Source organism: Salmo trutta, chromosome 22 (assembly GCF_901001165.1).
Source record: "Salmo trutta chromosome 22, fSalTru1.1, whole genome shotgun sequence".
Classification (NCBI taxonomy): domain Eukaryota; kingdom Metazoa; phylum Chordata; class Actinopteri; order Salmoniformes; family Salmonidae; genus Salmo; species Salmo trutta.
Genome location: NC_042978.1, coordinates 46,547,357 through 46,560,894, shown reverse-complemented (window position 1 = coordinate 46,560,894; position 13,538 = coordinate 46,547,357). Strand labels below are relative to the sequence as shown.

General features: G+C 46.8%; 1 protein-coding gene across 1 annotated transcript in view; it reads left to right on the top strand.

Moving 5' to 3' along the window:
- The window catches only part of atf6 (activating transcription factor 6), a 105,098-nt gene extending 93,591 nt beyond the window's left edge, over positions 1 to 11,507 (top strand). Inside the window, exon 16 of the mRNA XM_029708220.1 lies at positions 10,789 to 11,507. Within this exon, the coding sequence (XP_029564080.1) occupies positions 10,789 to 10,985 (197 nt within the window). The 3' untranslated portion in view covers positions 10,986 to 11,507. The remainder of the gene's footprint in view (positions 1 to 10,788) is intronic.
- The last annotated feature ends 2,031 nt before the right edge of the window (positions 11,508 to 13,538 follow it).

Sequence of the window (13,538 nt, the reverse complement as noted above, 5' to 3'; positions counted from 1 at the left end):
TAGTTTTATTATACCACAAAAAAAAAACATGTCCCTTTTGAATTACAGGAAGTGTGGTAGATGCATGCATACCCACCTGCCAAATCAAAACTGTTTCTATGTACCGGTCTTATACCAGATGTACTTTGCTCACTTATTTCAAGGACTCTTAGTTGTTTGCACTTAAAACATTTATTTATTTTTATCATGTGGTGTTTTGAGATAGAGAACATCTGCTAACATGGGTACTAATATCCCATTTCTCCATATTTGCTGTGTTACTCTGATCACATTCCTTAACTGAGAGACTGACCTACACAGAAGACCCCATTTCACCCTTTCCTGCCCAGTCTGGCATCAGTTGGCCTTGGTTGTCCTAACCCTTAAAGTCTCATGTGACACGGATGACCGTGTCTGAGGAACATAGTAGATCTATAATATTTGTTTTAAACAGAGGTGTGTGTGTGTGTGTGTGTGTGTGTGTGTGTGTGTGTGTGTATATATAATACTGAAGCTGGTGAATGTACATCTTTAGCTCTGACAGATTTGGAAAGTATTCAGAAAGTATTCCATTCTACACATAATACCCCATAAAGACAAAGCAAAAACTGTTTTTTAGAATTTTTTGCAAATTTATATAAAACTTTTTTTTTAAATTAAAAACAGAAATACCTTATTTACATAAGTATTCAGACCCTTTGTTTTGAGACTCGAAATTGAGCTCAGGTGCATCCTGTTTCCATTGATCATCCTTGAGATGTTTCTACAACTTCAATTCAATTGATTGGACATGATTTGGAAAGGCACACACCTGTCTATAAGGTCCCACAGTTGGTAGTGCATGTCAGAGCAAAAACCAAGCAATGAGTTCGAAGGAATTGTCGGTAGAGCTCCGAGACAGGATTGTGTCGAGGTCCCCAAGAACACAGTACTTTGTTGAAGCACCTTTGGCAGCTATTATAGCCTTGAGTCTTCTACAAGCTTGACACACCTGCATTCTTCTCTGCAGATCCTCTCAAGCTCTGTCAGGTTGGATGGGGAGCAAGAGATCCTTGATGAAAACCTGTTCCAGAGCACTCAGGACCTCAGACTGGGGTTGAAGGTTCACCTTCCAACTGGACATTGACCCTGCACAGCTATTTTCAGGTCTCTCCAGAGATGTTCGATCGGGTTCAAGTCCGGGCTCTGCATTGTCTTGGCTGTGTGCTTAGGGTCAATGTCCTGTTGGAAGGTGAACCTTCGCCCCAGTCTGAGGTTCTGAGCGCTCTGGAGCAGGTTTTCATCAAGGATCTCTCTGTACTTTGCTCCATTAATCTTTACCTCGATCCTGACTAGTCTCCCAGTCCCTGCCGCTGAAAAACATCCTCACAGCATGATGCACCATAGGGATGGTGGCAGGTTTCCTCCAGACATGACGCTTGGCATTCAGGCCAAAGAGTTCAATCTTGGTTTCATCAGACCAGAGAGATCATCTTGTTTCTCATGGTCTGAGAGTCTTTAGGGGCCTTTTGGCAAACTCCAAGTGAGCTGTCATGTGCCTTTTACTGAGGAGTGTCATCCGTCTGGCCACTCTACCATAAAAGCCTGATTGGTGGAGTGCTGCAGAAATGGTTGTCCTTCTGGAAGGTTCTCCCTTCTCCGCAGAGAAACTCTGGAGCTCTGTCAGAGTGACCATTGGGTTCTTGGTCACCTCCCTGACCAAGGCCCTTCTCCCCCTGATTGCTCGGTTTGGCCTTGCAGTCAGCTCTAGGAAGAGTCTTGGTGGTTCCAAACTTCTTCCATTTAAGAATGATGGAGGCCACGGTGTTCTTGGGGACCTTTAATGCTGCATCAATTTTTTTGGTATCCTTCCCCAGATCTGTGCCTTGACACAATCCTGTCTCGAAGTTCTACGGACAATTCCTTCAACCTCATGGCTTGGTTTTTGCTCTGATGTGCACTGTCAATGGTGGGACCTTATATAGACAGGTGTGTGCCTTTCCAAATCATGTCCAATCAATTGAATTTACCACAGGTGGACTCCAATCAATTTGTAGAAACATCTCAAGGAGGATCGATGGAAACAGGATCTGAATACTTATATAAATAAGGTATTACATTTATTTATTTTTTGCCAACATTTGTAAAAACCTGTTCGCTTTGTCATGAGGTATTGTGCGTAGGTTGATGAGGGTTTTTAAAAATGTAATCCTTTTTAGAATAAGGCTGTAACAAAATATGGATATAGTAAAGGGGTCTGAATACTTTCCGAATGCATCTTTAGTTGAGCCAGACCCTTAAAATAGAAAAAACTGTCTCAATACCATTATTTCTCCATGGCGGAGGGAGGGAGGGTAATTCTTTCCAGCTCTGTCTTGCTCTGCATTAGGAATGCCCCCCCCCCCCCCCCTCCCCCCCCCCAGTCACCAAATGGCTTTCATCTGGAGGGAGCGGATCGGTTTTGCTAATAGGGAACCATCGGTTGGTCTGTCCTGGACAATAACATGCAATTCGGGATTGGGACTTTGATGTAGTTTTTCCTAGCCACTGTGCTTCTACACCTGCATTACTTGCTGTTTGGGGGGTTTTAGGCTGGGTTTCTGTACAGCACTTTGTGACATCAACGGATGTAAGAAGGGCTTTATAAATACATTTGATTGATTGATGTAGGTCATTGGCTATTTCTGAACAGTGGTATGTCTATGGTTAATTGATTCTGTAAAAGTTAGTTGACGTTCTATGATTTCCCAAATATTTCTGGCTGAAGGGTTGGCTCCTTAAATGGAGTGAAGGAGTCTCTCTCTCTCTCCTCTCTGTCTCTCTGTGTCTCTCTGTCTCTCTCTCTGTCTGTGTGTGTGTTATGTTTAACGATCCCCTTCGTTTGAAAGGAGCTCAATCAATTGGAAGTGATATGTTTAGAACAGAAGAATGTTTGGAAATGACTGATATAATTTTTGGATTACAGGTGTTTTTACTGTGGGCTATCGTCTCTCTCTCACACACACACACACCCTGCGGCGTCTTTACGATTTTGAGGATTCTAGGTTCACTGCATAGTGGCAGAGTGTAACAGGAGTTAAAGGTTAATAACCACAGTGCTGTCAGCAGTAGTTGTGTTCAAATGGTCCTACTCCTAACTCAACCTAACCACTGGGGACAGAAACCTAGCAGAGGAGCCCCCACCAGTTCTATAGACATCTCTCTATCAGACCAGTTCTATAGACATCTCTCTATATCAGACCAGTTCTATAGACGTCACTCTATATCAGACCAGTTCTATAGACGTCTCTCTATATCAGACCAGTTCTATATCAGACCAGTTCTATAGACGTCTCACTCTATATCAGACCAGTTCTATAGACGTCTCTCTCTATATCAGACCAGTTCTATAGACGTCTCTCTCTATATCAGACCAGTTCTATAGACGTCTCTCTATATCAGACCAGTTCTATAGACGTCTCTCTCTATATCAGACCAGTTCTATAGACGTCTCTCTATATCAGACCAGTTCTATAGACGTCTCTCTATATCAGACCAGTTCTATAGACGTCTCTCTATATCAGACCAGTTCTATAGACGTCTCTCTATATCAGACCAGTTCTATAGATGTCTCTCTCTATATCAGACCAGTTCTATAGACGTCTCTCTCTATATCAGACCAGTTCTATAGACGTCTCTCTCTATATCAGACCAGTTCTATAGACGTCTCTCTCTATATCAGACCAGTTCTATAGACGTCTCTCTCTATATCAGACCAGTTCTATAGACGTCTCTCTCTATATCAGACCAGTTCTATAGACGTCTCTCTCTATATCAGACCAGTTCTATAGACGTCTCTCTCTATATCAGACCAGTTCTATAGACGTCTCACTCTATATCAGACCAGTTCTATAGACGTCTCACTCTATATCAGACCAGTTCTATAGACGTCTCTCTCTATATCAGACCAGTTCTATAGACGTCTCTCTCTATATCAGACCAGTTCTATAGACGTCTCTCTCTATATCAGACCAGTTCTATAGACGTCTCTCTCTATATCAGACCAGTTCTATAGACGTCTCTCTCTATATCAGACCAGTTCTATAGACGTCTCTCTCTATATCAGACCAGTTCTATAGACGTCTCTCTCTATATCAGACCAGTTCTATAGACGTCTCTCTCTATATCAGACCAGTTCTATAGACGTCTCTCTCTATATCAGACCAGTTCTATAGACGTCTCTCTCTATATCAGACCAGTTCTATAGACGTCTCTCTCTATATCAGACCAGTTCTATAGACGTCTCTCTCTATATCAGACCAGTTCTATAGACGTCTCTCTCTGTATCAGACCAGTTCTATAGACGTCTCTCTCTGTATCAGACCAGTTCTATAGACGTCTCTCTCTGTATCAGACCAGTTCTATAGACGTCTCTCTCTGTATCAGACCAGTTCTATAGACGTCTCTCTCTGTATCAGACCAGTTCTATAGACGTCTCTCTCTGTATCAGACCAGTTCTATAGACGTCTCTCTCTGTATCAGACCAGTTCTATAGACGTCTCTCTCTGTATCAGACCAGTTCTATAGACGTCTCTCTCTGTATCAGACCAGTTCTATAGACGTCTCTCTCTGTATCAGACCAGTTCTATAGACGTCTCTCTCTGTATCAGACCGGTTCTATAGACGTCTCTCTCTGTATCAGACCGGTTCTATAGACGTCTCTCTCTGTATCAGACCGGTTCTATAGACGTCTCTCTCTGTATCAGACCGGTTCTATAGACGTCTCTCTCTGTATCAGACCGGTTCTATAGACGTCTCTCTCTGTATCAGACCGGTTCTATAGACGTCTCTCTCTGTATCAGACCGGTTCTATAGACGTCTCTCTGTATCAGACCGGTTCTATAGACGTCTCTCTGTATCTGACCGGTTCTATAGACGTCTCTCTGTATCTGACCGGTTCTATAGACGTCTCTCTGTATCTGACCGGTTCTATAGACGTCTCTCTGTATCTGACCGGTTCTATAGACGTCTCTCTGTATCTGACCGGTTCTATAGACGTCTCTCTGTATCAGACCGGTTCTATAGACGTCTCTCTCTATATCAGACCGGTTCTATAGACGTCTCTCTCTATATCAGACCGGTTCTATAGACGTCTCTCTCTATATCAGACCGGTTCTATAGACGTCTCTCTCTATATCAGACCGGTTCTATAGACGTCTCTCTCTATATCAGACCGGTTCTATAGACGTCTCTCTCTATATCAGACCGTTCTATAGACGTCTCTCTCTATATCAGACCGGTTCTATAGACGTCTCTCTCTATATCAGACCGTTTCTATAGACGTCTCTCTCTATATCAGACCGGTTCTATAGACGTCTCTCTCTATATCAGACCGGTTCTATAGACGTCTCTCTCTATATCAGACCGGTTCTATAGACGTCTCTCTCTATATCAGACCGGTTCTATAGACGTCTCTCTATATCAGACCGGTTCTATAGACGTCTCTCTATATCAGACCGGTTCTATAGACGTCTCTCTATATCAGACCGGTTCTATAGACGTCTCTCTATATCAGACCGGTTCTATAGACGTCTCTCTATATCAGACCGGTTATTAGCCAGACATTAGAGATGTGAAAAATATAAAACATCAACATGTCTTCATGTTTAAACTGCAATTTTTTTTATGTAGTTTAAACGACAGGGGAAAAAATCATTAAAATACATGTGAATTCATAATGCAGATATGGTCCTGCGTATGACCGCTAGGGGGCAGTGCAGTTTATTATTATTATTTTTTTTACCTTTTATTTAACTAGGCAAGTCAGTTAAGAACAAATTCTTATCTTCAATGACAGCCTAGGAACAGTGGGTTAACTGCCTTGTTCAGGGGCAGAAAGACCAGATTTGTACCTTGTCAGCTCGGGGATTCGTTCTTGCAACCTTTCGGTTACTAGTCCAACACTCTAACCACTAGGCTACGCTGCCGTCCATCTACCGCAGTCCTGGCTACCAGACGACGCTCACCTTACTGCTGTCCCCTACCCACTCGGCAACAATGGTAGTTAATGCCGTTTCAGGTTCTCTGCTGTGTTTCCTCTCCTCCATGTTCTCAGTGGTCAGTACATGGGAGGGACTTCATGTCCAACTTCTCATCAATGTGATGACTCGTTGCGGTGATGTATGACAGCGTGTTCATAGACGTCCAGCTATCTGTTTACGCCACCTATGGGGTGTTTGAGAGCTCGTGCTTTGTACTTTGTAGGGTTGAATACCGGGAACCGGGATACCAAGATTTCCCGCCCAAACCAAACTCCCTTTTCCTGGGATAAATAACTGCGAGAAACCGGTAAATTCTAATAAACTCAGCACAAAAAAAAAAAAAAACTCCTCTCACTGTCAACTGCGTTTATTTTCAGCAAACTTAACATGTGTAAATATTTGTATGAACATAACAAGATTCAAAAACTGAACAAGTTCCACAGACATGTGACTAACAGAAATGGAATAATGTGTCCCTGAATAAGGGGGGGTCAAAATCAAAAGTAACAGTCGGTATCTGGTGTGGCCACCAGCTGCATTAAGTACTGCGGTGCATCTCATCCTCATGGACTGCACCAGATTTGCCAGTTCTTGCTGTGAGATTACACCACTCTTCCACCAAGATTTGCCAGTTCTTGCTGTGAGATTACACCACTCTTCCACCAAGTTCCCGGACATTTCTGGGAGGAATGGCCCTAGCCCTCACCCTCCGATCCAACAGGTCCCAGACGTGCTCAATGGGATTGAGATCCGGGCTCTTCGCTGGCCATGGCAGAACACTGACATTCCTGTTTTGCTGGAAGTGACGCACAGAACGAGCAGTATGGCTGGTGGCATTGTCATGCTGGAGGGTAATGTCAGGATGAGCCTGCAGGAAGGGTACCACATGAGGGAGGAGGATGTCTTCCCTGTAACGCACAGCATTGAGATTGCCTGCAATGACAACAAGCTCAGTCCGATGATGCTGTAACACACTGCCCCAGACCATGATGGACCCTCCACCTCCAAAATCGATCCCGCTCCAGAGTACAGGCCTCGGTGTAACGCTCATTCCTTCGACGACAAAACGCGAATCCTACCATCACCCCTGGTGAGACACAACCTCGTCAGTGAAGAGCACTTTTTACCAGTCCTGTCTGGTCCAGCCACGGTGGATTTGTGCCCATAGGCGACATTGTTGCCGGTGATGCCTACAAGCCCTCAGTCCAGCCTCTCTCAGCCTATTGCTACCAATCCAGAAATTGGCACCAATTTGGCACCAAATTGGCTAGATTGGTAGCTAGGTTGGCTGGATTGGTAGCTAGGTTGGCTGGATTGGTAACACGGTTGGCTGGATTGGTAGCTGGATTGGTAGCACGGTTGGCTGGATTGGTAGCTCGGTTGGCTGGCTGGATTGGTAGCTAGGTTGGCTGGATTGGTAGCTAGGTTGGCTGGATTGGTTGCTAAATTGGCTGGATTGGTAGCACGGTTGGCTGGATTGGTAGCACGGTTGGCTGGATTGGTAGCTAGGTTGGATGGCTGGCTGGATTGGTAGCTAAATTGGCTGGATTGTTAGCACGGTTGGCTGGATTGGTAGCTAGGTTGGCTGGATTGGTAACACGGTTGGCTGGATTGGTAGCTAGGTTGGCTGGATTGGTAGCTCGGTTGGCTGGATTGGTAGCTCGGTTGGCTGGCTGGATTGGTAGCTAGGTTGGCTGGATGGCTGGCTGGATTGGTAGCTAGGTTGGCTAGATTGGTAGCTCGGTTGGCTGGCTGGATTGGTAGCTAGGTTGGCTGGATGGCTGGCTGGATTGGTAGCTAGGTTGGCTAGATTGGTAGCTCAGTTGGCTGGACGGTTGGCTGGATTGGTAGCTAGGTTGGCTAGATTGTTTGCTAGGTTGGCTGGATTGGTAGCTAAATTGGCTGGATTGGTAGCACGGTTGGCTGGATTGGTAGCACGGTTGGCTGGATTGGTAGCTCGGTTGGCTGGCTGGATTGGTAGCTAGGTTGGCTGGATGGCTGGCTGGATTGGTAGCTAGGTTGGATGGCTGGCTGGATTGGTAGCTAAATTGGCTGGATTGGTAGCTAAATTGGCTGGATTAGTAACACGGTTGGCTGGATTGGTAGCACGGTTGGCTGGATTGGTAGCTCGGTTGGCTGGCTGGATTGGTAGCTAGGTTGGCTGGATGGCTGGCTGGATTGGTAGCTAGGTTGGCTAGATTGGTAGCTCAGTTGGCTGGACGGTTGGCTGGATTGGTAGCTAGGTTGGCTGGATTGGTAGCTAGGTTGGCTGGATTGGTAGCTAGGTTGGCTGGATTGGTAGCTCGGTTGGCTGGAGGGTTGGCTGGATTGGTAGCTGGATTGGTAGCTAGGTTGGCTGGATTGGTAACACGGTTGGCTGGATTGGTAACACGGTTGGCTGGATTGGTAGCTAGGTTGTTAGAAGCATTTTAAATGGCCCACTATCTTATTAGAAAATAATTTGTTTTTGTTGACAGAAATTGCCTCTAACAATTCCATTATTAAATTTGCTGACGAATTGCTTAGTTTTGGATGCCAGAAAAAAAAACAATTCCAAACTGTGCCCAGCGCCCACTCTTATCTCCATAATCTTTATGTCAAGCTGGCTGACCACTGAATCACAAATGCCCTCTTGAGTTTCCACTAATGTTGTTTTGTCAGACCCAGAGGCTTAATCAAAACAAAGGGGGTGACGCACGCACACACTGGCACACAGCAGACTATCCTGCCAGACTGCCACTGACGGTCCGTGTGGGAAGGAAGGAGCTTTCTGGAAGGCGTCCAGGTGGCACTAGTAAAAGGGGAAAGGAGAGACCTGAGACACACACACACACACACACACACACACACACACACAGACCTGGGGTCTTTTGGTAGGTACCTCAAAGTCATGCTGTTTGAATTTGGTGTGTGTGTGTGTGTGTGTGTGTGTGTGTGTGTGTGTGTGTGTGTGTGTGTGTGTGTGTGTGTGTGTGTGTGTGTGTGTGTGTGTGTGTGTGTGTGTGTGTGTGTCCTGGCTGTCTCAGTGTTTTGGCCACTCAGTCAGCGGGCTAAGGAGAGGTGGGACGTTTGGTCATTTTTTGAAATGTTTGCCAACAGTGTGCAGAAACCCAGTTTTAGGAATAGCTTATATTTCATGATGTTTCTCTAGCCCACACATGCTGTAATGCCATCGGTGTTCGGTTTGAAGCCTCTCATACCCCCCTCTCTTCCTCTCTTACTCTCTCCTCTCTTCCTCTCTCCTCTTCTTCCTCTCTCCCCCTCTTCCTCTCTCTCCCCCTCTCCCCCTCTCCCCCTCTCCCCCTCTCCCCCTCTCTTCCCCTCTCTCCCCCTCTCTCCCTCTCCCCCTCTTCCCCTCTTCCCCTCTCTCCCCCTCTCTCCTCCTCTCTTCCTCTCTCCCCCCCTCTCCCCCTCTCCCCCTCTCTCTCCCTCTTTCTCTCTCCTAATCTTCCTCTCTCCTAATCTTCCTCTCTCCTCTAATCTTCCTCTCTCCTCTAATCTTCCTCTCTCCCCTAATCTTCCTCTCTCTCTCCCCCTCTTCCTCTCTCTCTCTCCCCCTCTTCCTCTCTCTCTCTCCCCCTCTTCCTCTCTCTCTCTCCCCCTCTTCCTCTCTCCCCTAATCTTCCTCTCTCTCTCTCCCCCTCTTCCTCTCTCTCTCTCCCCCTCCCCCTCTCCCCCTCTCTTCCCCTCTCTTCCCCTCTCTCCCTCTCCCCCTCTTCCCCTCTCTCCCCCTCTCTCCTCCTCTCTTCCTCTCTCCCCCCCTCTCCCCCTCTCCCCCCCTCTCCCCCTCTCCCCCTCTCTCTCCCTCTTTCTCTCTCCCTCTTCCTCTCTCTCCCTCTTTCTCTCTCCTAATCTTCCTCTCTCCCCTAATCTTCCTCTCTCCCCTAATCTTCCTCTCTCCCCTAATCTTCCTCTCTCTCTCTCCCCCTCTTCCTCTCTCTCTCTCCCCCTCTTCCTCTCTCTCTCTCCCCTAATCTTCCTCTCTCCCCTAATCTTCCTCTCTCTCTCTCCCCTAATCTTCCTCTCTCTCTCTCCCCCTCTTCCTCTCTCTCTCTCCCCCTCCCCCTCTCCCCCTCTCCCCCTCTCTTCCCCTCTCTTCCCCTCTCTCCCTCTCCCCCTCTTCCCCTCTCTCCCCCTCTCTCCTCCTCTCTTCCTCTCTCCCCCCCTCTCCCCCTCTCCCCCTCTCTCTCCCTCTTTCTCTCTCCCTCTTTCTCTCTCCCTCTTTCTCTCTCCCTCTTTCTCTCTCCCTCTTCCTCTCTCTCCCTCTTTCTCTCTCCTAATCTTCCTCTCTCCTAATCTTCCTCTCTCCTCTAATCTTCCTCTCTCCTAATCTTCCTCTCTCCCCTAATCTTCCTCTCTCCCCTAATCTTCCTCTCTCTCTCTCCCCTAATCTTCCTCTCTCTCTCTCCCCCTCTTCCTCTTTCTCTCTCTCCCCCTCTTCCTCTCTCCCCATCTTCCTCTCTCTCCCTCTTTCTCTCACACCAGGGGGCTTTACTTCTTTATGTTCTTTCTCTCTCTGGTTTGCATGTCTGTCTTTGTTTAGAGCTGTTGTGTTTCTCTCTACAGGAGAGAATGCCAGTGGGTGACTCACCTCTCTCCTCTGTTTACCTCTCCTTCATCCCTCTCTCTGGCTCTTAACCCCTAACTAACTGCCCACTCCACTCTACTACTATGATAGTGGCATCTACTCCCTCTCTCTCTCTGTCATAGGGAGGGGGGAGGAGGGAAGGTATAGCCAGGCTCAGCTGGGCTTCGACTGAGGAATCTTGTTGTTTTTCTAATGCACTGATTCTCCCTGTCTCGTTAACAGATCGTGTAATCAAGGACAAGGAGTTTGAGGTGATGATGCAGATTGACTGTGAGGTCACAGACACCAGGATCCTCCACATCAAGTCCTCCAGTATCCCACCATTCCTGCGTGTCAACCGCACCGACACGCTGTACCCGGCTTCACCTGCGGACGGCAAGGCCACGCCTCCTGTCCAGGTGCTCATGGGTTCCGCGTAACCTCTGTCAACCAATCGAATTGACGCACAAACCCGTAACTCCCACCAACCAATTGAACAGTGGAATTGAAAACATGGAACAACTACAAACGTCTGTTCTGCTCCACCGGTTTAACAGATGGAACAAAAACAAACGTCTGTTCTGCTCCACCGGTTTAACAGACGGAACAAAAACAAACGTCTGTTCTGCTCCACCGGTTTAACAGATGGAACGACAACAAACGTCTGTTCTGCTCCACCAGTTTAACAGATGGAACAAAAACAAACGTCTGTTCTGCTCCACCGGTTTAACAGATGGAACAAAAACAAACGTCTGTTCTGCTCCACCGGTTTAACAGATGGAACAAAAACAAACGTCTGTTCTGCTCCACCAGTTTAACAGATGGAACAAAAACAAACGTCTGTTCTGCTCCACCGGTTTAACAGATGGAACAACTACAGGCCACATGTTTCTATTTACCTTCCATTCTTTTTTTAATTTTCTACAGATCTGAGATAATTTTTAAACGATTATATACTCAAATGTATTTGACTGAACTTTGGTATCAGGTTTTCTCCCTTATCCTTGATTTGGATTATGCAATACCAAGCTAGCTCAAATGGTCAGTGTCACTTAGCCATTTTGTTTTCAGCTCTGATATCCGTCAAGGTTGTTGAAGGTCAAAGACCAGGACCAGGCTCTGTGTGTCTCTAGACTGACCAGGACTGACCAGGACCAGGCTCTGTGTGTCTCTAGACTGACCAGGACTGACCAGGACCAGGCTCTGTGTGTCTCTAGACTGACCAGGACTGACCAGGACCAGGCTCTGTGTGTCTCTAGACTGGCCAGGACTGACCAGGACCAGGCTCTGTGTGTGTCTGGACTGACCAGGACCAGGCTCTGTGTGTGTCTAGACTGACCAGGACCAGGCTCTGTGTGTGTCTGGACTGACCAGGACCAGGCTCTGTGTGTGTCTGGACTGACCAGGACCAGGCTCTGTGTGTGTCTGGACTGACCAGGACTGACCAGGACCAGGCTCTGTGTGTGTCTGGACTGACCAGGACTGACCAGGACCAGGCTCTGTGTGTGTCTGGACTGACCAGGACTGACCAGGACCAGGCTCTGTGTGTGTCTGGACTGACCAGGACTGACCAGGACCAGGCTCTGTGTGTGTCTGGACTGACCAGGACTGACCAGGACCAGGCTCTGTGTGTGTCTGGACTGACCAGGACTGACCAGGACCAGGCTCTGTGTGTGTCTAGACTGACCAGGACCAGGCTATGTGTGTGTCTGGACTGACCAGGACCAGGTTCTGTGTGTGTCTGGACTGACCAGGACCAGACTCTGTGTGTGTCTGGACTGATTGACTGTGGCCCTACACTCCTCTTACCAGGGTAATTGCTGAGCAACAGCAGGGGGCCGAGCATTGAACCCTGAGTCACCCCAACATAACACAAATACTTTCACCCCATGGCTGCCATGTTGTTCTCTCCCTTTCTCTCTCTCTCTCTTTCTCTTCTTCAGTCTCCATCCCTCACATCTCTTTTGTTTTCTTGAGGCTTTATATAGAAGTATTTCATGCTGATTCAAGCTTTTATCACCCTCATCTGTGATACCATTGAAATGATTACAGCAATAGTGGCATACACTCAGGAAGTAATTTCAACGTGTTAAAGCTAAAGCAGTCCAACCACTCAACATATGAAATGTCTTGATATGGGTCACCGTTGTTTCTCTGTTTTTAGGTTTTGTTTTCAATATAGTGCAGCTACGATGAAGAATTCCTATTGGACGTTTTCTTTTTTACTTCTGTTTGCACTGTGCTAATATACTTTGGGGAGTGTTATCCTCTACAGAAAATGTTATTTGTTGAAGTGCTATCCTCTGTTTTGAATTGAGGCCACATCTCCTAATGAAATGTTGTCATACCTATGAAAGTATATACTATACATACAGTATATTTCATTGATGTGAAAAGTTATTATTCCCCAAATATGTTCCGTTTGGGGATAAATCATATTGTATAGTGTGATTATGTCATTGTAGACGTTTAGTTAGAGGTATCATTTGGATTGAGTGGATAGTAGTGTGGGTAGTGGAGAGAGTGGGTAGTAGTGGAGAGAGTGGGTAGTAGTGTGGGTAGTGGAGAGAGTGGATAGTAGTGTGGGTAGTGGAGAGAGTGGGTAGTAGTGGAGAGAGTGGATAGTAGTGTGGGTAGTGGAGAGAGTGGGTAGTAGTGGAGAGAGTGGGTAGTAGTGTGGGTAGTGGAGAGAGTGGGTAGTAGTGGATTGAGTGGATAGTAGTGTGGGTAGTGGAGAGAGTGGGTAGTAGTGGAGAGAGTGGGTAGTAGTGTGGGTAGTGGAGAGAGTGGGTAGTAGTGGAGAGAGTGGGTAGTAGTGTGGGTAGTGGAGAGAGTGGGTAGTAGTGGAGAGAGTGGGTAGTAGTGTGGGTAATGGAGAGAGTGGGTAGTGAGGAGAGTGGATAGTAGAGTGGGTAATGGAGAGAGAGTGGGTAGTATGGTGTTGGCTATTTGAAGGTCATTGTTTTTTTTATATAAGCCCCCAGGACTTTTAA